Genomic DNA, 25,830 nt, shown 5'->3' with positions numbered 1-25,830 from the left:
GCCAGCAGCAAGTAGTAAGTTGCTCACACTCCCACTGCTTTTTTGCCCTTGGTTATTCTGTTTTTCTGTCTAGGTAAGGAAATATCTCTGAAACGATGACCCAACAGGTCACAGGTTGTCTATTATATCATAAGACTCATTTATATTACAATTTGTTTAAAATTAATTAACTACAAAAAATGCTTCCATAGGTCATAAGGCATGATTTTTAGAGCAAGCGTATTAGCTAGATTGGTCTATACATTGTAGAATAAAAAGTAGGTCATTGCATACAATTGTGCTTGTATAATAAACTAAAACTTTTTATTTCAATGTACACTATAATACATTGCAGTACCATTAAAAGCCAATAACTATTGATAATTTTAAAGTACTTGAACCAAACCACCTGTGATTAGCCGAGAGGATTTTCCTTATTCTTGAATAATAAAATTTGTTTTAACACAAATATTGAGTACATAGAAAGTGCATTTCAAATAGTAATTAATATGGCCATTTTTATATTCTGTATATAAAACTACAGAGTTCTTCAGATTTATAATTCTTGAACAAAACAGACAAAAAACATACATATTTTAAATATGTTAACATCCTTAATGTTTTGTCTCAAATTAGATATTCCAACCTGAGTATGTACTTTATGTTAAAGCTAAAGGCACATATGTAGTTTTTCCTGAGTATTGTTTCATGCCATATTGCATCACAGAAATAAGAATTCTTTCAAAGGGTCCTTCTCACAATATGCAAAGATGTATCAAACTGGAGAAAGGATAAAAGGCATCTAGTATATTGGGGAGGGACAGAGGAATCACCACTACTGATTGCTTCTTACTTGTGCTAACATACAGCACAGGTAAGCCTATGCAGTATAAGCTCTGCCCTTCAGCTAAGATGGCAATATCCTACTCCGCAAGAATTAGTTCTCTAATTGACCATTGCTCTAATTGACCATAAGCTAGTAGAGCTGGGCTGCAAAAATCCAGGCCGCTAGAAGTCAGCAAAGCAAAGCTGCCAACTGATGGTTGTCTAGATTTTTGCATTGCCTCTTCTGGTTGGAAAGACGCATCCAGTCTAAATCTAATTTATAGATAAAAAGCCCTTGATATAAGAGCAAGGGCCTTACATTTCATCATCAAAAGTCAAGCAGCAGATCATGACTGTGTGCCTGTCTGCTCAATTTCCTCCAATCGGTTGAGATGAATTTTAGTTCTAATGAAATTATCATAATTATTTCTGAAACTGCATTTATGCAGATTCATCAGCATTTGCAACATACTTACAAATCCCTTTCCTCTTATTTTGGTTCTGGATTTCTCATTTTTGGCAGAAAAATGATCAACTATTTTCAGAAGTGTTCAATATTCAAATGTACTCTTAACTGTGATGTGTATATGTGCAGCAAAGTATTTCTGATGCAAGAGCACTATTATGCGATAGTCACAGCTACATCTTATCCCTGTATTAAATGCCAACGTTATTTCATAAGACAAAAAGATAAACACATAAGTATGCTACCCTTCCTCTGAGAAACTCAAGACTATGCATGTTTTGTTCTTCAAACAAATCTGTGAGGTAAAGTAGTATAAGACATATAGTTTGAGTTCACACATCATACCAAACTATGATTTGCTTTAATCATAGTTTATTGAATAAGGCACAGTGGCCTCCTTCTCACAAAAATCTAAGCCATAAACAATCACTCACAAAAACTATAATGGGTAGTTTCATTCAAGGGCTGTGATTTAGAGCAATGTGTGAACAAGGTCTGTGGAGATGCTTGGAAGAGGGGCTTTCTAATGTACTGGAAAGCATCACTGACTCCTTAAAGCAGCCTGTGGGGAAATGCCATTCTATAAATCCAGTATGCTGGCCTTACTTCCAGATGTCCCTTGGGAGATGTTCATAGGAGGCACAGAAAAGAAGATGTGGCAAAGCCATGAGGCCATCAAAATGGTACTGGATACAACATAGCATCATGCAAATGCCACCAATTACATGCTTGCATCCTGAATATGTAATTTGCACCATTTGCTTGGTGAAGGTGACTCAGGCAATCCTGTAGATGCCCATGGCTGGGTAGGGCGGGGGCAGGGGCAGGGGGAGAGGAGCTGCAATTGACAGTTAACAGTGACAGATGGGGAGAGAGTCTGGCTGGGAAAAGGCACACAGAGTAGAAGCTCTTTGTAAGTATAAAATACAAGGGGAAAGAAGGGAGCCTGATATTTAGGCTGGGACAATATCTGGAGCAGATTTCCCAACTGGAGTACTCACTGAAACACAAGCATCTGGAACAAGCCAGAAGGATGTCACATTACATAATTTGCCTCAGTGAGTGGTGGCTCACTTGATGTCACTGCCCCTGCCCAGATGCCCATGAATTGAAACTTAAAGCATGCCCTATGCAGTTTAAGAAATCACTTGTTATTAAAGTTATTAAAGTAAGTGGGCAGTATATGGGTGTAACCTCTGAGCTCTGTATAAAGAAGCATGGTATTCTAAACAAGCTTACCACCCTACAATACTGCAAAGATATGTTAGCATGAGGAGAAAAAGGGGTAAATCTGTTTACAAATAAACATTCTTGGTTTGTTAAAAACTCATTGTCATCAGTCAAACCCTCCTCACATCTTGTAAAGCTATACTAATCTGTGAAAAGCATCTATTATATGCAATAACATTGATGACAGGCTTTTATAGTTTTATACAAATATTTCCAACCAACTTTTCACAAAAAATACCAGCTGTGACCCTACCTGACAGTTCTTCATAAGCCCGTGCTTTGTAAGTTCTCAGTCGGTATGCAGCATCATTTTTTGTGACACACATAAAAAAGAGGTGGGCTGGCTCAGCCCTATCTTGACTTTTTTGATACATACACACACATACTGCGGGTGCCCAGCACAGGTGCTTTAATGACCTGGAGAAAGCTGCTTCATACGATTTCCTGCATGCTGTGAAACACCTTTGCCAAAGGATTTGCACAGCCCTAGTTCACACACTGCTTTAAACCAAATCCATAAAAGGCTATTACTTGGCATAATGTGTGAACCTAGTCAATCACTTCTCCAAGGTTTGCATAAGCTTCACAGCAAAATAGGGATTTGAAACATGACCTGAGTCTTCTATGCACTGAATGGATTCAAAGTAGAAAGCATCTGAAATACATGTTGGCCTTATATATTTTTCTTCTTTTTATAAAAATAAGCCAACTCTGTTGCAGGTAACTTTCACGTACAAAGTAATATATACAGCAATTTGGTGACATCATTATTTGCTGAAACAAAATATCCCTACTCTGACTTTTTGTATCCTTTGATAATAAATAATTATAAAAATAAAAAAGGAACAAAGCAATAGAGCTACAAATATAATTTTGGAATCTACTCTAGAAATTCTTCTTTATATTTATAAATAGTTTTAATGCATAACTGATCCATTTTACTATTTTAATATATATCCAGTTTTCTGTTGCATTTAGATTGCATCTGGCTTTTGAAAAATATGTGGACATTTCCCAGTTTATCCAAGAGCAATGAAAGTGTAGGTCCACCATCTATTAACGGCCAGGATTGATTTTCATTTGAGAGTGTCACTGCTACAATGTCATCTGTTTCTACTTCAAGCTTGGGAAAAATAATGCCATAATGGAAGTTTCATAAATTAATGTCAAGATTGTATAGGTCTAAATAATACAAAAAGCAAAACCATCAGAGACTAGAAATACTAAAATAGAAAGTGAACTATGAGAAAATGTTTCTGCGGAATTAAATTTCATCTTCTGACTCCTGTTCTCGCTCAGATGTTTTCAATAATCCAATTTCCATAGATGGGACTTGCATTATTTTGGTACGAACCACCCTGGAGAAGAAAAGTTAAAAGAACAATTCATGCTAAATCATCACACATTCTAAGCCAATCAGTGATGAAGTGTAGGGCTGGTTATTCTTAAATGAGACAGCACATTGAAAGTTAAAAAAAAATAACTCCTGATATTCCATCTATTTTTCCAATATTTAATCCTCTTTTTCTAAAGTTTCACTCTATTATATTACTGCGTGACCAAGAAAATAGAATAGATATTGATATTACATGGATAAATGTACCCTTCATTCTTAATGGCTGACATCACTAGGCTATTATGTCCAACGGCATCTAGTTTAATATATTTCAATCTGTGTCAAGCAATATCAATCTATGATATATGAAATCTAATGCATGGCTCAGTTTGTGGCCTCAGTATGTTTTTTTCCTCTGAGCCTGTATTCTAATCAGAGATTTGCAACATGTTGGGAATATTAGGTTATAAAACAACGACAATAAAAATGATAGGCATAATCAAAACCTTTGCCTTCCTCACTTATAAATGATAAGTTCTTCCAAATCTGTGTGCTGAGCTGAAGGATTACATCTAAACAGATCTCAGAGAATAAGCAGGCTAACTAAAAGACTCTCAGGGAGAAATTAAGGAGGTGACATTCTCCCAGCACTAATATGAACAGCTTTTATATAACTGTGCATATGGACATATGTACTTTATTTGTTTCTTGCAAGGTTATAAAGGAAGCATCAAGGAACAATTATGCATTTCAAAACCCACAGGCTGAATGGAGATGCATCTGTAGGTCACTGCACTTTTTCATCCCTCCCCAGCTGGTGGACCCATTTTTGAATATATGGAGATTTTGCTGTGAAGAATAAAATGTGAAATTCTTGACATTTAAGTGGAGCTCTTTAGAATGCCAGTTCTTCAGTAGAGTTCACTTACCAGCTGACTAGAGTATAATTGACTGCCATGATAAAAAGTGTTATTGCATAATGCCAACAATAGCACATGGTGAGAAACATGACATTACTGTGATCCACTTGGTTCCATTCAGGACTTCCACTTGGAGGGTAAAGGACAAATCCAATCTGTAAAAAAAAAAAAAAGGAAAGGAAAGGGCATTAGAAATACTAGGGGTTTTGTTGGATAGCCTCTCTCCAATTATATCTGCCTCTCCAATAAGGTCTGACAGGATTGCCATGCTTAAGGTCCCATCTCTTAAACAATATCATCTTATAGGATCAGGAAGATTTGTAGAGCTGTCTGGGATGACAGCTTGTTATCAATTGTTGAATTGCCTTTGGTGGAATTTGTTTTATGTTCTGTTTATCTTTTTAGTGTTTTAGCATCACCCTGGGTTCTTTTTGAGAGGGCAGCTATATAGATTGCCATAAATAAATAAATTGGTAAGATTTCCTTTCTACCTCATATGTTAATTACTACAACTTAAGGCTGAGGTAGGCTACACTTTTGGTTAGATCCATTCTCCTACATAGTCAGCAGGGCTGAAGCATGTGGTGAGTGGAGTAAAAAAGCAAAAGTTTATGCCATTGCTTGTTTGATAAAACTTATTCTTGTTCTGATATCTACTTTTTTTTTCTGTTCTCTCACTCCCAAGAATTCTAATAAAAATCTAAATTGATCTTTTGCACAGTCCTTCAGTTAGGCTGAAGGCCTCTTGAAATGAGGTTGAGGGCTGCATATATCAAAAAGATTACAGATTAACTACCTCCATTTTAAGAATGGAGAGTTAAAACTGCTTTATATCAGCCTTTCCTACAAAGGCATTCTCTAGATCCTTGGAACTTCCCAGTAACTTCCATCATACCAGGATGATATGGGAAAGGGTGATTTAGATATGAACTCTGTTATATACTCACTATGTAGACTTGGGCAGGTCATAACCATTGCGCAGGCTAGAAGAATCTAACCACAATTCTTAACCTTTAAATAGGCTCCATATATGCTACCTAGGTTTCCATGATGATAGAAAGTTGAGATAGAAATTAAATTAAAATTCCACAATAGAATTACAGAGTGATAGCTATTCTTTCTTTCTATTCTAATATTCAAGTTAGCTATTCATTGTTATAAAAGGGAAAATATGAAATCATTTCAAAGTAAAGTAGCCCTGGGCCAAAAGAAATGCATCAAATGAAAATACTCTAATAACACTGCCAATGAATGATCAGATTATAGCATCCACAAAGGCTTCCTAAATGCTGCTAAATCCTAAAAACCTCTGTTTTCAATAAACAAGCAGATAACATAATTGTTCTATGTTTAAACTGTAACATAGATCCCAAAGTGGGTTTTCTTTAAAGCCCACTAAAATGGGCTTAATAAAATAAACCCACAATTCACGGAGAACAAACTGAAAATCCTGTTCTTATCCAAATGTGTCACATGATCCACACTGCTCTGCTGACTAAGGATCTCATTGCCTCACTGCTCTGCTGACTAAGGATCTCATCTCCCCTCCCTCTCATCTCATCTCCCCACCACCACCAAAAAAAACATGTCTCTCCAATCATTAAAAAGTTTCCCATTCCTGCCTTATTTGTTTTCTCAGACTATCTCAGAGCTACATGGAGCAGGGCAGGGGAAAATGCTAGCAGCCAAGTCTCTTTTCCACTGAGGAAACAAGCAGACAGAGATAAAAGGACTGAAGCAGGCAGTGATAGAAGAACAAATGGTGGCCATCACTCTGACTGTGTACAATGCTTCAGAATGATCTCCAGTGTTATTATGCTGCAGTCATCTTAATAGATAAAGAGAAGCACAAGAAGAGGGATGAAGCAGTGAGTGTGGTGGTGTCCAGTGAGTCTTCAGCAGCTGTCTAAGGATCTCATCTGCTGATCCTGGGTCTAATCTCAAAGGTTTTTTAAAAAATGCATCAGGAAGAGAAAGAAAAATTATTCACTCACCTGCCATAACCAGCTTCCATGCAATATGCAGAGACTTGTTCGGAACATCTCAAGAATAATGCTATCAAGGAAGAAGACTTCCAAGAATATGCAGATGGCACCTCCAAAGATAATTATTAAAAGTAACTGATGAACATGAAGATCTAACATAGAACGCCCATGGATGTGGTAATAAAATAGAAATCCTGGTGAAAGGGAATGAAAATTCAGCTACTTTTTATTCTGCACATTTTGTACAAGATTGCTGTTAAAAACCTTTGGGTTTTGTGTCATGCGAACTGTGTATTTCATTCCAAAGACTCTTAGCAGGTTACAGAAAATCTTTGGAAGCTGTTATTTTCACCACAGGAGGAGCTATAAAATACAGACTGCCATGCTCATGATCTTATTTTGAATCTTTAAACAGCTGCGCATATATAGGGTGTATGCATTCAAATTTGCAGAAAGACATTGCGTTTAACTTTGTACCACATAGAAGCTGTATCATCTTTTGTTGAGTTATGATTCATTGAAACATACAATTCAACCAGAGTGCCTTAAACTCTTGCCCAACACTGAAAGAGTGTCCAAGAATCGCATCTCTTTACTTGAGACATATGCTTCAAGCAGATGCTAGGTAAGTGTGATTCAGGGCTGCTACTGCAGAAGATTTTTGGTTGTTTACATCATTAGTATGTTGAACAACAACCTTTGAGGTACCTACAAACAATGATTTTTGCTTAATCTAAATATAATTTATCCTCAGACAGTCATGATTTTGCTTAATTACCTCAAATATAATGAATTCTTAAACTCTAAGTAAAACAAATCTTCCATTTTGCACATATTGCTAATGAAGAAACAGATGCTTATTGCTTGCTTGCTTACTTGATTAATTCTTAGGGTTCATACATCCACTTTTCCCCCCTTTTTCTGTTACTGTATATCCTTTCTCATATTGATTCCATGACATGGTTACCTTAACAGATAAACTCTGTCTATTCTTTTTCATTTGGATTCAGAAAACTTTTCTACATAAACAGTGCAGTGAAATACTATAAGCTCACCTTCCACAAAAACAGCAAGTGAGAGCATCATTCGGTCTAAGGCCTCTGGTAAGGCATTTGTGCTGTGAGTCACAATGTCCACTAGCCCTGAGATGCCATAGAAGAGGTACATGGTTGCATGCTGCCAATTCATTAGGTAATTCCACTGCTTTTTTTCATAATTATACAGCTTCAGGTGAGGTCCATCAGGAACAAACTGCTCTGCTATCATACCTGGGTACAACATAACAAAGGAATATGCTGGCCTCATTCATTCATTCATTCATTCATTCATTCATTCATTCATTCATTCATTCATTCCTATTGTGCAAAAAATCAACCATTGCTATAACTAATGCATATTGAGCTGCTTCCAGATAAGAGTGGTACTGTGCAACAGGCTTGCTTCAGAAATAAAATACAAGTGGCTCCAGACAATAGTGTATTTTATTTGTAAAACATCCCATGTTTTCCTATCATGTCCACCATCTTTTTTCTTACCATGAATAAAATTATATAAAGAAAAAAATGATACATCTGCAAAATACATTTCACTGGCAATGGTCTGTCTGGAAACATTCATACACTATCTTGGATATTTTTCTTTTTCTTGAAACAGATGTCACAACATCTCCCGTTCCATGCAATACCTACAATGTGAGCCAAATCACAGACCAAAGTCTCACGTTTGTGAGGTTCATCACATGTTTACACTCATAAAATGTGTTTCATGTTTAAACTACATCCCTAAAATTGACAGAAGTCGTCCAGGATATTTTGCTACAGTATATCTAAGCTATTTAGATGGCCAGTTGAATCTTGTCAGTTAGTTCATCTAATGATGAACTAACATCAGGGCAGGAGGCTGGTTTTGGAGGTGCTGGGTAGACTATGTGGCATTCAAAATTCTATCTTCCAACAGACGGGAACAGCTGGGTAAGTCCAGGAGAAATGGCCAAGACTTATCACTGCTTTCACCAAATATCTCTCATCTGTGACGGTTGCTTCTACCCTGCCTAATCGGAGGACCACGGCTGGCTACCAAGAGCCTAAGAATGGGACTGTGCTTTGTAACCAAGGTAATCCCTAGGTTCACTTTAAGTCATGATTTCCTTACCTATTGTTTCTGGAATAAACCACAACCAGCTGGATTCACATATCATGCTGAGCCATAGTCATTTGTTAACATCTAGTTTAGTGCAGCTTCCCCAACCATTTTGGAAACCACTTTCCAAAACTGAGGACTTCAGCTCCCCAAATTCTTTTCTAGCATGACCATTGCTCAGAATTATGGGACTGTCGACTCCTTAAGTTAGAGAATGCTGGTTTAGTGTATTATGTAAACCAGGCCAACTGTGGTTTATTAAATAAGTCAGAATGTATAAACTAGCCCATAGAACCATAGAATGCTTATCCTGATGAGGACAAATGAAAGCATATAGAAGCCACCATGTCCTCTACTGAAGCTCTAACAAAATACGGTTATTTCCTCCCTGTAAAGATCAACATCACTTACTTCTCTTACTTAGAGGTACATTAAGTTTGGGATGTATATTTTTCAGAAGATTAAGGTACAAAGTAAACAGGCTAGTTGTTCACCTTTGTCACTGAATCCTTATGAGAGTTATCTGCTGGTCACTATGCAAGGAAACAAAGTTCAACAATAGGAAGAATCCACACTTCAGTTTGACATTAACTATAAATTGTTTCACCTTTAATAATTTTTTTTTTAAAAATCAATTGCTGTTTTATAGGCACTTTAAATCCTAATCATACTTATTTAGAATTACAACTTTTTAAAAATATAAGCTTACCAATAAGAGCAAAGGCAAACTTGATTATGCCCTCAGTAAATTCTAAGCGTTGAAATCCTGCCCTGGAACCAAGGGAAATGGTTTTTCTCCTTTGACAGAGGTACCTGAATGGATATTTCACAGACCACCACAAGCCAAACAGAAGGAAAAAACTTCCAGGAAGAGCATGACCCTTAAAATTGCCCATCTTTTTCTACTGTGGAAAAAGCAGTTCAAAAAATAAAGTAAATTTAAGAAGAATCTCATATTTATGGATCAAATCTAAGACATAGCTTATTATAGTTGGATGTTATAATAAATTATAGTTTGTTGCAGGAATGACCCACTATGAGCTTTTTGAAACACTGTTCATGAATTACTTAATACAAAATTCCTTACTATAAATTCTTTGTAACAAAGAGAATGATATCACAATTCTCTCCTATTGGATGTTTATGGATATCTTATCAGTGTAACAACATTGATGGAATTATGTAAGGTAAGATATAAAGCAAATTTTCTTTACATGTACAGGTAGCCCTCGACTTATGACCACAATTGGGACTGGAACTTCCATTGCTAAGCAATGTGGTCATTAAGCAAGTTGCACCTGATTTTACTCCCTTTTTTTGCCGCAGTTGTTAAGCGAATCCAGCTTCCCCCATTGACTTTGCTTGTCAGAAGCCCCCTGGGAAGGTTGCAAATGGTGATCATGTGACCCCGGGATACTGCAACCACCGTAAATACATGCCAGTTGCCAACTGCCTGAATTTTGATCATGTGACCACGGGGACACTGCAACGGCCATAAGTGTGAGGATCAGTCGTAAGTCACTTTTTCAGCACCGTCATAACTTCAAACGATTGTTAAACGAATGGTCATAAGTCAAGATCTACCTGTATTTCAGAGCATAACAAATAGTATGTCTGTTGTTCCCATTCAAAATTTCTCTACCAAAAAATCTATAGTGGTTGATATATTAGTCCAAAAATCTATTTTTTCACAGTCAGAATAACTTACAAAATATGGGAGCCCATGTCAATACAGGTGTTTGAGCAAAAAGTATTTCTGATGCAAGAAAAAATCATGCAGAACACAACCTAATCATATCTTTATAAAGTACAGAATCCCAATAACCTCAGCAAGTGAGATTTATGCAGATAAGACACATAACATGTAAATGTCATATTGAGAAGTGTGTTTGGGACTGCATCCTAACTGTTTTTTGAAACTAATAATGTAGTTATCTCAACCTGATATTTTCCAAATATGTCAAACACTTTCAGTTGAGAATGATGGAAATTGTACTCAAACCCATCAAGAAGGCACCTGGTTGAACAATATTCAGGACTATACATGGGAGCACTTCTTTTAAGTTGAAATTTAATGCACCATCTGGCCAAGGAAGAAAGATCTCATATATTATTAGTTTCATTTCAATAACATGAGCAGTTGTTTATTTGGAAGGGTCATCATCAATGGTAGAAAACTTGTTTCTTATATAGACGGTCCCAGTACAATATATGGTATCTACAGTTAAGCTAGAAAAATTCTGGCCTGAAATCCTGAAGAAAAAGTGCCAGTCAGTGTTTGTAATTCTGGACTAGATAATTCAATGGACTGATAGGCTGCAGTTATCTATGTGTGCTATACAGAAAAATGTTTACAGAGAAGCTTTCAATAAACAACATATGAACACAATAATATCTTTCCATCTCTTTAATAAATGCTTCCTTTGGTACAGTTTATTCATTAGACTAAACATTTTTCCTTTCCATGGTTATATCTTATTAGCTAATAAATATATTGATCATCTATATATATGTATGTGTGAGAGAGATCAGACATACAACACAGAGAGATCTTCTTCATGCAGAACAATTCAAGATTTTGCAGGAGGATTAATAGCAAAGTTCAACATTCAAACACACAGATACAGACACACACACATACTGGATTTTCTCCACTACAGATTCATCAGTCCAACCCAAAGTCCCTTTAAAATGATGTGTAAGACCGCTTAGCTGAGCTGTTAGGATGAAGAAAGCGAATTCAATTAAAACAGATCATATTCCATCATACTGATATTTGCCTGTGTTACGTACTCTGAAGAATACAGAAGAATTGGCCAAACCATTTTTTCTCATTTTTGAAAAAGTGACTTTGGGGCTAAAATTGCCTAGCATTATGAACTGTACTTGTTTGGAAAGGTATCACTGCCAGACTTCAAAATCTGCTTGTATAGGAGATATTTACCACCTATTTATTGGTAAACATACTTTTTTTGCTATAAACATTTCCAAAGGTTTTGATCTTCCTCATTGCCATTAAATTTATTTTCATCACAATACTCACTGCAGGTGCAGAGAACTGAGAAGGCATTGAGGGAACCACTGAAGTTCTCTTATGTCGGCATATCAAAGCCAGGCCCCTGATACAGAGCCTATGAAAAGCTTGCAGTCAGAAATGGGTAATGATCATAATTCTATTCATAAAAAGGTCAGTTTGCTTTGTTTTCCCATAAGGTTTCCAATTTTCTATGTGTGTGTGTGTGTGTGTGTGTGTGTGTATGCTTGAAATGGTAGCAAATCAATGACTACAATAAAATTCTTAATTGTGTCTTGTTTTCTGACTATCCCAGCAAATTTGTATTATTGATAGGGCTACAGAGTGTACAAGTAAGGCACAATGAAAAATTGTTCTGTGATGGGAAGTACAGAGAAAGTTAAATAAACATGGTGTTCTACTGAATGTTTCCCCTTCTTATATAAACCAATGATCAATATTTTCATCACAGTTTTCTGTAAACTGCAACAAACATGTCTCCCGAAAGAGGAGAATTTTAATTTTATCACTCTTAATGAGAAATTACTGATTTTTGATTGAAGGTTACAATTACATGATTGTGACAATTCATATAACAGATCAAGGTTAGAGATAACTTTTATTTCCTAAGGAAATCCATGCATTTAAATGAGGAATTAGAATTATGACTCAGAATCCATATTCAAATCTTAGCTTGGCAAAAAAAATAAAGCAAGGACTACTGATCCCATTTTTTAGGATTGTTGTATGATTTACCCTGAAGCAATCTTTACACTGCATGGCTGATATGATTCCAATAAAAAATAAAGAGCCTTTGCATTCAAAAATTAAGTGTTCATTATCACAGCATATAAAATATTTGGGCCAACACCACACATTTTTTTGTAGAATTATTAGTGGAAAATAAACATACAGTCCAGGTAGCCTATATGAATACAGGTAGGTGTTTGCTTGTTTTGGTGCTTCTGAGTCAGCATTGACTCCTGGCCTTGTTTACATTTTATTAAACTACTCTTTAAATTAGGCAGACATTTGTGATACAAAGAATCTTATTTATTGCTCTCTCTACTAACTTGAATAGTTAGAATGAATGATTTTGATGTGGAGCCTGTTTCTACCTTTGGGCACTAAATTGCTGCAACTTCTCTATCTCTTGCCAACAATTTATTTCTAAGATGACATTCCTCAGCAGCTTTACTTTGCAGAATCACTATGGTGATACCAGGTATTTGTGTACATATAGATTAAGATTTTTTTTTTAAAAAAGGACAAATTACCTAATAGAAATTGGACAATTTCGGTCATGTGTTCAATGTATTGAAGTTAAAATTATTTTAAATATTAACAGCCTTGAGGAACATCCCTACCTGTGATAAAGAAAGAAGCAAACTGTAGAACTGGCATTGTTAGATATTTATCTACTGTTAATTACAAGTGACTTCTTCCATCCTCCTGGAGTAAGTGCCCTCAGCTTTATTAATTGGCTGCCTGTAATTATGATTGGGAGAGCTAAAATAAGTTTTTGTGAGATAAGATGCTGGAAGTTCCAGGTTTGGTTTACATTCTTTGTTATTGGCATACCATACTTCTGCAATAACCTAGTTTACTGCAGTCAAACCAGAGTTAATCCTAGTGCTGAGTGCTTCAACTAAAAAACTCCAACGTCAATGTTTATGGTATAAAATTTAAAATTATCAGATGGCGCTTACATACATACATCCTCACACATAGGCATCTCTGTTACGTGACTTTGAAAATATGTACAATGCTGCCAAAATTATAAAATGTTCTGAAAAGTAGCAAGACCCTCTCTCTCCATAAAAAAAGATCTGCATGCAAAACAGCAAATAAAGCACACTACTTTTACAGGAATTGCTTTATAAATACTGTGTTTCCTCTCTAGCTCATACTACTAAATAATAATAATACAGGAAAACATTAAATAGGAGAATTCTGCATCATCAGTCTTGTGTCGCCCTTCTTCCACCTCTTCCCATCTCCCCAACTCCTCAAGGGACAAACGTTCCAGGATTACCACACAACCTCCATTCCCTCGGAACGCTTCTTCGCTCCCCGCTGAAATGAATTAGCAGTTGAACCGCGCAGGGGTTCCACGTACTGTATCTCAATGGAACTTGCGCAAGAACACTTTCCAGGGGATCGCGCCTAACAAGGGAAAGTGAACGATGCTCAAAAGTTTTAAACCCACGAGTCCAAGCTTACTATTATTGATAAAGTGCCACTACTAACGGAAACGTCTCCGTTATGCATGTTTGTCAGACTGGAATTTTGTTGGTATGCTCCATATACGCTCCGGGAAACTATCTAATCCGGGAATCAGGGCTCCGCTTGCCATTCCCTGTTCGCGCAGAAGCCAGTAAAACACACAGAACGCCGAGGAACATTTCGTAAAGGCTTACCGAACCTGCGCTGCTTCTTTGCAACTTAAAACACCCCCCGAGCCTTTGGAATTTTACATAGCATTCGACGTGCGGGCTCCAGGATCGTCCACAGTCAAGAGTGCGGACGTGCCGGAGAAGTCACCGTTCCTCAGTGACGAGGAAGAGTTTGGCTGCTCTCCGCCAGGGATGCTCCTGTTACAGTCCTCCCCACTCCACCCGCCTTCTTCGACAGCCACCCAGAGGCGCCTTTCTGACTCCACCGCTGGGGCATCCACGCCCTCCTCCCCTCCCGCTTTCCACTGGTGTTTTTCATCTCTTCTCGCCTCCGGATGGGCTTTGGCAGGCGTCCATCCGAGAGAAAGCCCACCCCGGAACAGCTGCCCTCTGCCGGAGGCGAGAAACACTGCCGAAAGGGCTGCAGTGATGTGGCAGTGAGGGAGAGTGGCGCCGCGGGGAGGTGGAGTGTCCGGATGTGGAAGGTCCTCCGCGGACATAAAGAGTGTCCGCTGATCTGCTTGAAAGCCTCGGATTTCAGCTGCAGACCCTTGCCTCGCAGGTTCCGAAAAACCACAATCGAAGGACCCCAATGATGTTCCGGGAGGGCGAGTTGTTGTGAGAGATTCCAACCAGCTGTTTCAGAGCCTTCACACACACACACACACAACACACCTTCTCAGGACTGTTTCTAGCGCTTCCTTTAGAAACCACACGTTTCTGTTTGCATTAATGGAGACACTTCAGCACAGTCACTATTTGGCAGATAGCTTTAATCAAATTCAGTTCCATAGGCAATTCTTACTATAGTGCTAAGTCACTAAGAGACTTTCATTTGTGCAAGTTAGCCCCATAATAACTTCATAAATGGGGGAGGGGAGAGGAAGCAGACAGACAGACAGAAGTTGCTGTTAAAATTAGCTGAAATTACTCGGCAAGGAGAAATAATTGACCCATTTTCATTCCTCAAATCAATAATCTGCAGGTGCTTCTTGGACATACTGTATATTTTCAATTACTCCCTGAAATTCCATTGCTGTACAAACTTGGCCATTTTAAGATGGGTGGACTTTAACTCCTAGAATTCCCAGCTGGCATGCTTACAGATGACCCATTAAGAATGGAGCCTGTAGTAACCAAATTCAAGTTAAATACATTCTGCTCTGAGTTAATTACACAATACTACTTATACACTATTATACAATAATATTGTTCTGGCTTACATACAAATTCAACTTAAGGACAGACTTTGGGAACATAACTTGTTCTTAAACTGGGGACTACCTGTATACAAAAGAAGGTGTTGTCCAGAATAATGTTCCCACTAGTGACTTGGAATAACTTTAGAAACATCCAACCATTGTGCAAAAATCACAGTACTGACAACTGCCTTTATATCATCTCAATGATAACAGAGTGATGCTATGAAGACACTGTAAGCCACCACTGGGAAAACAGTATAAGAGTTTCCTATTCTGGATCAGTCACGTTGGCAAATATAATTAAGAGCTTTATATATGTAAATCTCTAAGAAAAACAGCAGAGCATCAGTGTACAAAGCAACTTTCAGACAAATACTGCAGAAGTATACCAGAGATTTGCAGTGGTATCTTAGACAAAAGTCCCCACATCATAGTGCTTTAAAAAAAAACCCTCTTTTTGCCCAGAATTGATTTTAAATCTTATTTTCTTCTTTTTGCATGCCATTAATAAAATACAACATTCAGTGTACATTCAGATGAACCACTGTGTAATCATTCTGCCTCAATCATGAATTTTAAAAAAGGCCCAAATATTATCATCTTCCAGTTGTAATTCCTCCTTCCTCATGTTTTCTATTGCTAATTCTTTTTCCTACCCACTGAATTCACTAAATAAGAAAAGCTAAGAGTAGCTATATAATTTTTTTTTTTTTTTTGTAATCACAGCATCAGGGATCTTATACCAGGAACACCCATAATGAAAATGAGCATCAAAAGCACCGTTATGTCCCTTGTAAAAATGTCAGCAGAAGTAAGAAAAAGGATGGGACCTGTGACAAAATGTTGTAGAATGAAGTATTTCTATTCGGGGTTTGAGCTAACCAGCTCAAGAGTCTCTTTCTTTCAAGAGACTCCATTCAGTTCCCTCTGATTTTCTTTCCCTACACGGTCAATGTTTTCTCAAAAGCTGCTGTATTTCTCTCAATCAATCAATCAATCAATCAATCAATCAAAGTTTATTGATTAGCCCTTAGGCCATATCAAAATTCAAAATTTCAAACACAAAGTGTTAATAAAACCCAGTGTAATAATAAATTAAGTAAAATGGAAATAAAATACAACAATTAAGTATACAGATAAGTGACAGATCAGATCATATTTCCGTGTCACCCCTACAATATACCACAATCAACCCCACGCATGCAGATCTCAACTGTATTGTTTTACTCAGATACCGAGCTGTATCATATGTTATTTTCAAGTTCTGACCACAGATAAGATATGTTGTTTTAATCTGTGGTTCCCAATGGATCATTCGGTTAATGTATGATCCAAGGTACATATCTCTCTCCTTCTTATACAAGTTACAATCAAATAATATATGTGCTACGTCTTCTATCTCTGATGCTCCACAGATACAAGTGTGTTCATTATAAGGGATACAGTGGAACCTCCCATATCTAACCATTGTATCAAGCTGGTCAAATCTCGCTCGGGTAGATACCTCCCTAAGGTGTTTTGGCATTTGTGTCTTTAAGTAGTTGGCAGTTTGAAAAGTTTGTTTATATTTGTTGTTGTTCAGTCATTAAGTCATGTCCGACTCTTCGTGACCCCATGAACCATATCGCGCCAGGCCTTTCTGTCCTTCACTGCCTCCTTGAGTTTGCTCAGTTTCATGCTCATTGCTTCAGTGATGCTATCTAACCATCTCATCCTCTGCCGTCCTCTTCTCCTTTTGCCTTCAATCTTTCCCAGCATCAGGATCTTTTCCAAAGACTCCTCTCTTCGCATTAGGTGACCAAAGTATCTGGGCTTGAGCTTCATTATCAATCCTTCCAATGAGCAATCAGGGTTGATTTCCTTTAAGATTGACTGGTTTGACCTCCTAGCAGTCCAGGGGACTCTTAAGAGTCTTCTCCAGCACCACAGTTCAAAGGCATCAATTCTTTGGCGCTCAGCCTTCTTTATGGTCCAGTTCTCACAGCCATACATTACTACTGGAAAAACCATAGCTTTGACTATGCGGATCTTTATTGGCAAGGTGACGTCTCTGCTTTTTAATATGCTATCTAGGTTTGCCATAGCTTTCTTCCCAAGGAGTGTCTTTTAATTTTATGGCTGCAGTCTCCGTCTGCAGTGATCTTGGAGCCCAAATAAATGAAGTCTGCTACTGCTTCCATTTCTACCCCTTCTATTTGCCAGGAATTGATGGGTCCAGATGCCATGATCTTAGTTTTTTTAATGTTGAGTTTCAAGCCAGCTTTCACACTCTCCTCTTTCACCTTCATCAAGAGGCTCTTTAGTTCTTCTTCACTTTCTGCCATTAGGGTGGTATCATCTGCATATCTGAGGTTGTTCATGTTTCTCCCTGCAATCTTAATTCCGTCTTGTGATTCTTCCAGCCTGGCATTTCTCATGATGTACTCTGCATATAGGTTAAATAAGCAGGGTGACAGTATACAGCCTTGTCATACTCCTTTCCTTATTTTGAACCAATCAGTTGTTCCATGACCGGTTCTAACTGTTGCTTCTTGGCCCGCATACAGATTTCTCAGGAGGCAGGTAAGGTGTCTGGTACCCCCGTCTCTAAGAATTTGCCACAGTGTTGTGACCCACACAATCAAAAGCTTTTGCATAGTCAATGAAGCAGAAGTAGATGTTTTTCTGGAACTCTCGTGCTTTCTCCATGATCCAGCGAATGTTGGCAATTTGATCTCTAGTTCCTCTGCCTCTTCGAAACCCAGCTTGTACATCCAGTAGTTCTCGGTTCACATACTGCTGAAGCCTAGCTTGTAGGATTTTGAGCATAACCTTGCTATTTGTTTATATAGGCTTAGCCATTTCAAATTGCCAACCATACTAAGGGTGGCTATATCTTTCTGCGCTTCTATGTCTGAGATTCTTTGAGCAGCTCTCTTTTTGACTTGTTCTACAGTTGCACCAGTGACTGGAAGACCACAGCTTCTTATATAATTTGTCAATTGTATAATCCAGGAGGTCTGTGACTGGGATTTTATTTGCTCTAGAAAACACAACTTTGGAAGTCTGTCAGTCTCCATTCCATTAATTTTGCACCAATAATTATATGCTCTGGTTTTAGCCAGTGAATCGATTGTATGAATACCCAGTTTGGCCCTAACTGCAGCAGCAGAGATCCTTTTGTCTACACCCAAAATACTTCTTAGGTGCTGGTATTGTGTTTGTTCTAATAGTGAGGTGGAATTTAGGCCCCAAACTTCTGCTCCATATAAGAGCATAGGGGTAACCTTAGCTTTGCATACTTTGATTATTCGGGCTAGAGAACCTGGGTAACTATGATTTTTTAATTTAAGCAGTAGATTTAAATGTGCCTTTGCTCTGAGTGAGCTCCGTTGATGATGACAAACACAAGATCCAGTCTCAGAGAAAGTTACGCCTAGGTAAGGAAAGGTGTTAACTTGTTCAATTGGTTCACCATCTAATTGCCATCTGTGTCTCTCATGTCGTTTTCCAAACACGATAATTTTTTATTTTGATTTGTTAATGATTAAAGAGTTATCCTGACAATAGGAGCTAAGTCTTCTTAACAGCCTACGCAGTCCTACTTGTGAGTATGATAATAATATCATATCATTGGCATAGAGCAAAATGTTGCAATATGTATTTAGGACCCTAGGCATGTGTACCGTGGGATCTTTCATTAATCCTGGTAAGTCACTGATGTATATATTAAATAATAATGGTGCTAGTATGCACCCTTGTCTTACCCCTTTGTATGTGTGGATCCTATTTGTCATAGCTCCATTAACCCTGAACTGCACTCTCACACAGGTACTTGTATAGAGAGCTTTGATCAAAGCCAGCAGTCTGGGTTCTATTGTAAGAGCTGTCAGTTTACTCCATAGTTGTTCTCTATTTACTGTGTCAAATGCTGCGATGAGGTCTATAAAAGCAGCAAACAAATGTCTCCTCTTACAGACAAATTTGTCAGTCAGATGGTTCAAAACAAAGCAGTTATCAATAGTAGATCGGCTTTGTCTGAAACCGGCTTGTTCTTCTATGAGAATGTGTTTTTCATCTACCTAGCATTCAACTCTATTCAGAAGGAACCTACCATATATTTTAGCAACAATGTCAATTAGGCTAATGGGCCTGTAATTACTAGGATCCTTTTTATTCCCTTTTTTATATATAGGGATGACTATAGCCAACTTCCACCTGGCTGGGATATGGCAAGTATTATTTATATGTGTTAATTTTTTTTTTTTTGTCTGCGCTCAGTCATTGCTGACCCTGCAGTGACTGCTTGGACGAGTCCTTGCAGTTTTCAAGGCAATTGTTTTTCGGAAGTGGTTTGCCAGAGCCTCCTTCCTAGAGCAGAGCCCAGCTGGCGAGCGCAGGAGGCGGGGTTTCCGTTGCTTCGTGCCCTTTTTGGGCGCGCGGTTTTTTGCGCTTACCGGCAACTGCTCCCAACTCCTTTTTGCAAGGCGCCACCAGCATTTTTCCTCCCACCAGAGTGAGAGTACCCATTTATCTACTCACGTGAGTTTTCAACCTGTTGGGTTGACAGGAACTGGGGAGGAAACAGGAGCTCACCCTGTTTAACGCGAAGGCTGGACTCGAACCGCTGAAGCGTCGACCATTTCTGGCCGGCAACTTTCAGCGTCATTAAGCTGCTGCACCACTGCGTCCCCCTATATGTGTGAATAGACCTGCCAATAGTGGGCCCCACCAGTCAGGGAATTTCTTGAATAGTTCAGCTGGTAGGAAATCCTTACCAGGTGCTTTATTGCTTTTTAGACTTTTTATAATGGGCTGGACCTCTTTTTCTGAGACTGGTGGCCAAGGGGGAGAGGCTTCAATAGATGGCAAATCACTGCTTAAGGACTGTTTCTTTGTAGATTCTGTTACAGCATACAAACACCGGTAATAGTTTTCCCAGTCCTTAGCGGAGATTGGTATGTCAAATACAAATCTCTGTTCCTTTAGGATTCCTGCTACAGAATGCCAGAATATTTCTCTCAGATGTATGGATGACACCTTTTTGGTTACATAAGCAATAGCAATCATGCTTAATAATTGGAAATAAAAGAAACTTACAGTTGCTCTTCAAAAAAGGTTGCAGTGTAAAATTCTTCTGTTAGGATTGCCATATGTCCCCAATTTTCTTTTCTTTTGTTTCTTTTTTTTGCAAGAGATTCAAGCAGCATTCAGTGCCCTAATGGATATGCTCTGTCCTCAAGCTGAGTTCTTTTGCTTTTTCCATTCAAGTTTTTTTCTTCATTTTAGTTGGAATCAGGCGCCAATGCCAATATATAAAAATCTTGGCTTTACCTATTATTTCCCTGAGTTAGCTTTCACTTTAGTATTATGATTCATTTAATGATTTGGTTCATTTTCATTATAAACCAAAAATAACATATCCAGATATTAGATGGTTCACTCTGTCCTTTTAATATTTATATATTCCTCTATCATTTTTCAGCTATGCCTTGCTCATTCTGTTTTAATTTCTCATCCCCATCCTGGTCCATACGTTGTGTCCACTGGGCTATTTGTATCATGTACTCTTTTTCCCACCCTAAAAATGTTTGTGTGTATGTATGTGTGTGTATATATACAAAATTAGTTTCCAAGATTACTGATAATTTCTCTGTTGTTTGTGTTACCTTTTTGACTATATAAACACGAGTAACCAAGTAGAAATAGAATTATAGTGGCGATGATGATGATACTATTTTCAGGTCAGGATACTTTCCTTTAGAGCCATACAAGCACACTGCATGCATTAATCTGTTTTTGCGGTACCAGAAAAAAGTACTCCCATTCATTTAGAAATATTTGGATAGCAAGAGAAATCAATGCCACTCTGCAATGAAGTCATATTCTGCTGTCTATTGTATCTACTGCAAAGGGTTATGCTTGGCACAGAAAAGTGCTTATCTCGGATTATGCAAAAGTTTTCTATTCTGCAAAATGATACAAAACCCTAAAGGTGCTTGTCAGCCTTGAAAGCAATGGAACTGATGCACAAATAAAAAGGCACATTCTGGCAAAGTTAATGATGCCTTGCATTAACCAATACTATCCAGGCAAATACAGAAATAAATCCTATTTCACCACTCTACATGATTGCCCTAGAATTTATTTATTTATTAATCAAATTTCTATAGCTGCCCATCTCTATACAAGACACTGGGCAGCTCACAAACAATTAAAAAACTGTATGAAAAGAACAAACAAATACAAGTAAAAACAATAAAATAATATAAAACCATATAAAATCATAAAACAAAATTTATAGCTGAGGTAATCATCTCCGCATATAAGTCATTATAGCCACTGCACCAGTTCTATCATACTCCCAGGTTCCTGTGCTCATTGGCAAAAACATGTTTTTAAGACTTTGCAAAAAGCCAGCAGGGTCAGGGCCAATCTGATCTCTGGGGGAATGATATTCTGCAGGGCAGAAGCCATGACAGAAAAGGCTCTCTTCCTGGGCCTCAACAGATGACACTTCCTGGCAGTTGGGACCTGGAGTATACCCCGCCTGCCAGCCCTGATGGGACAGGTAGGTATGATTAGAGAAGGGCGGTCCTTCAAATAACTCAGTCCCATGCCATGAAGGGCTTTATAGGTCATCACCAGCACCTTGAATTGCACCCAGAAAAGTCTGGCAGCCAGTGCAGCCAATGCAGCAGAGGAGTAACATGCACTCATTGAGGGATGCACTAACTGCCTGCGCAGCTGCATTTTGCACAAGCTGAAGCTTCCAAATACCCTTCAAGGGCAGCTCCATGAACAGTGTATTGCAGTAATCCATATGAGAAGTGACAAAGGTGTGAGTGATCGTGAGCAAGGGCTCCTGGTCCAGGAATGGATGCCACTGATGCACAATACGTACTTGTGGAAAGGCCCTTCCAGCCATGGCTGCCATGTGTTCCTTGAACAGGAGCCATGAGTCCAGAAGGACCCCCAAATTGCGCACAAGTCCCTTCTGGGTTGGTGCAACCCCATCCAGAACAAGAGATGGAAAGTCCCCAGAACCAGGTGGTCTAACACCCAAAGCCTTGCTTGGGTTGAGGTGAAGCCAGTTGTTCCCCATCCAAACCCCTATAGTTCCAGACACTGAGACAGGACCTCTACAGCATCACTTAATTGGGCAGGAGTGGAGATGATACCTTACCCTGTGCCATTGGATAACCTCATCCAGTAGTTTCATGTAATGTTAAACAGGAATAGAGAAAGTACCAAACCCTATGGCACCATGCAAAGCAGGGGCTGAGGGCAGGACCTCTCACCCCCGACTCCCCAGCTCAACACCGACTGGAACCAGCCCCAGAGGAAGGAAGACAACCAGCACGGCACGGCACAGCACAGCACAGCACAGCACAGCGCTGCCCATTCCCAGCTCCTGGAGCCGATCCAGAAAGATACTACGGTTGATGGTATTGAATGTCGCCAAGAGGTCAAGAAGAGCAAGGATGGATACACTACCTCCATCCTGTTCCTGCTAGATGTCACCTGTCAGGGGAAAAACCACGTTAAACACGGGAGGCAGACACACCATTAAACAAGTCACTTCAAAATTCTAAAAGCTTTATTAAATGTTAGTTCAACAAGCAAGTAAAGTTCAACCAATAGCATACATGGTACTCACTTAGATTCACATTGCAATGTCGTGACCAACTTGACCGAGCTGTCAGGTAGACAGCTTGACCAAGAGGCGTCGTTTACTTGGATGCCATCCTTTTTATCCCTTTAAACCACAAACCACAATTATGATTCTGAGATCATTCCCAGAACAAAGTGCAGCATGTCCCGGTGCCCTGTCCCTGGCACTTCTGTTCCCATCAACAAATTTGCAATTTCCTTCATTTTGCAAGTTCCTCTTACTTCTAGTCATTGCCATACAGGTCACATTTCAGTTATCTTGGCTTTATTAAATGCAATCAAAACTAACATTAAAACATATAGAAGGCTACTAAAATTTTCCTCTCACACACCCAAAAGAGCAACCAATGCCTTTTCAGTCCCATACTCTGGCCAGAATCAACTGAAAGGGCTCCAGATAATCCGTTTCCTCCAGGATCCTCATATGCTGCAGTGTGAACACCTTCTCAATAACTTAAAAGGGAAGGTTGGAGACTGGATAGAAACTGTCCAGAACTGTTGGGTCTAGCAATGGCTTCTTGTGGAGGGGGTGAACCACTGCCTCTAATTTCTTGCTAAGCTTCTTACAGATCTTGTTCTGGAGTGCAGTGTATATACAGTAGTTAAACGAACATTACTAAATTCCAGTCCTATCTTTCAGAAATAGTAGATGAACATATTTTGTTGCCAGAAAATCATAATATGATTTGTACATTATATAAGAGCAAATTAGATGGCCAAGTACAGTGGCCAGATATCTGCTCTTAAGTGACTGAAATGCTCTGCTTTCCTAAAACTAACTGGGATGAATATCAAAGATAATGTATTTACAGTGGTACCTCGGGTTACGAACGCCTCTGCTAACGAACTTTTCGGGTTACGACCAGCTCCGGCCACAAAAATTTACCTCGGTTTGTGAACTCCGCCTCGGGGTACGAACAGGATACGCGGCCATTTTTCCGCCCCTGACACGTGGTCCGCGGCCATTTTTCCGCCCCTGACACGTGGTCCGCAGCCATTTTTCCGCCCCTGACACGTGGTCCGCGGCAATTTTCCGTCCCCGACACGTGGTCCGCGGCCATTTTCCGCCCCTGACACGTGGTCGTAGGGAGGGGGACTCTCCCTCCAAGCAATAGCCGCCTCCCTGTCCTCCACGCCAGGACGGATTAACGGTAATTACATTGAACCTTATGGGGAAATTTCCTTCGGGTTGCGACCAATTCAGGGTGCGACCAGAATCACGGAACGAATTAAGTTCATAAACCGAGGTTCCACTGTATCGGTGTCCGCCAAGCCTCCAGCACCTCAGTAATGGCCACTGTTAATGCCTTTTTATGATAGTTCAGCAGATGTTAATAAAATTGGATCTTTCATTTAAACAGTGTTGCAAAATAGCACTCTGTTGGTGGCCCTCTGAGGCTTTAAAGAAATCTAAGTGGCAGTTCCAAGTTGCTATGGTACTCATGGGAACATGAATTCTGCTTGCTGCCAGCCATGCCTAAATAAATCTACCAAAAGATTGGGGGTAGCACCAATGTAGAACAGGTCTACTGGAGAACCTTACTGAAGCAAGGAAAGCTTTAGATCTGAAGTTGGACATGTCTATTGTTATTAATATTATAGGTATTTATACAACTCTTCAGTTTGATCAGTCTATACAGGGACAGTGTTTTGTTTTGTTTTTTTCTCATGTCAATGTAAAAGATAAGCAATGGTTTTTATTCTACAGAGAAGAATCAAAATAAAGGAACTAATCTTACTCAAAGCTAAACAAAGTCTCAACAGCTGTCTTGGAGACTTTCCAGCCCCTAAAACCACCTTCAATGTTTTACTTGCTCCTACCATAAATGGAATGCTTATAACTGAGGTAAATCTAGATATGGTATTTTTCCATCAATAAGACACCCCCATGTACAAGACGACCCCCATTTTTCCAACCCAAAATTAAGAAATCAATATTTTAAAGATAGTGCAGAACACATTTTTATTTAGTAATTAGTTAACATTAGCCTGATACACTCGGTGGGAGGAGGTCCAAACTGTCTCTGCAGCTCTATTTCCAGGCTCTTTTGCATAACTGATTACATTCACCCACGAGTGAAACTGCCGATAGCTTGTCTCTGCAAACAGACTTCCTCCAATTGGTTTGTTCAGCATTAGCTGACGTCAGTTACATAAGGCTCGTGATTGGAGGAAGTCTGTTTGCAGACTCAAGCTATTTCACTCGTGATTGGAGGCTAGAAATAGGAGGAAGCCCGTTTGCAGAGACAAAGTATGGGCACTTTTGCAACCATGCGGTTCTCTCCTCGGCTGACTTCCTTGAATAAGACGCCCTTCAATTTTTAGAGTAAGGATTTTAGAAAAAAGTATCATCTTATAGTTGGAAAAATACGGTATGTTCTCTGCTCCAAAATAAAGTGATGTTATTGATCTAGTTTGCTATTTTCATATACCAAAATCAAATTAGGAAATAAAAAGCACATCAATAAGGAGAAACAGATTCTAACTAACAAAATGTACTTGAACAAAACCTAGAATGTATTTGAACAAAAAATATTTGCAGATGCATAAAAAATACTTCTAAATGCTTCTTGATTAACTGACAGATACTAGCTGTATCCCTATTGTTTGCAATTAATGCCTCAAGTTGAAATACTGGCTGTTCCTGCTGTTATTTAGTTTATTATTTATTTATTTATTTATTTAT

At 38.7% G+C, this 25,830-nt stretch overlaps 1 protein-coding gene across 1 annotated transcript; it reads right to left on the bottom strand.

Moving 5' to 3' along the window:
* Positions 1-294: 294 nt before the first annotated feature.
* On the bottom strand, positions 295-14,458 carry TMEM45A (transmembrane protein 45A). The gene is made up of 6 exons (XM_007427459.3): positions 14,314-14,458; positions 9,590-9,785; positions 7,797-8,009; positions 6,751-6,935; positions 4,766-4,911; positions 295-3,858 (listed from the first exon to the last, which is right to left on the bottom strand). Exons 2-6 carry the CDS (start codon positions 9,774-9,776, stop codon positions 3,765-3,767), a joined length of 825 nt encoding a protein of 274 aa, XP_007427521.1. The 5' UTR covers positions 9,777-9,785; positions 14,314-14,458; the 3' UTR covers positions 295-3,764.
* Positions 14,459-25,830: the final 11,372 nt, after the last annotated feature.

Source organism: Python bivittatus, unplaced genomic scaffold (assembly GCF_059951505.1).
Source record: "Python bivittatus isolate LINGU-HERP-01145 unplaced genomic scaffold, Pbiv_v1 ctg000340_np1212, whole genome shotgun sequence".
NCBI lineage: Eukaryota > Metazoa > Chordata > Lepidosauria > Squamata > Pythonidae > Python > Python bivittatus.
Note: the sequence above shows the minus strand (reverse complement) of the source record. Positions and strands in the feature narration are given on the sequence as shown.

Bases quoted from the DNA above. Each gene is read 5' to 3' on its own strand.
- TMEM45A (XM_007427459.3), bottom strand. From the start codon at position 9,776: ATGGGCAATTTTAAGGGTCATGCTCTTCCTGGAAGTTTTTTCCTTCTG. The intron at 6,936-7,796 runs GTGAGCTTATAG...CCCTTTCACCAG, and splicing joins ACTTGCTGTTTTTGTGGAAG to GATTTCTATTTTATTACCAC. The intron at 4,912-6,750 runs GTGAGTGAATAA...TTTTTTTTACAG, and splicing joins ATGGAAGCTGGTTATGGCAG to ATTGGATTTGTCCTTTACCC.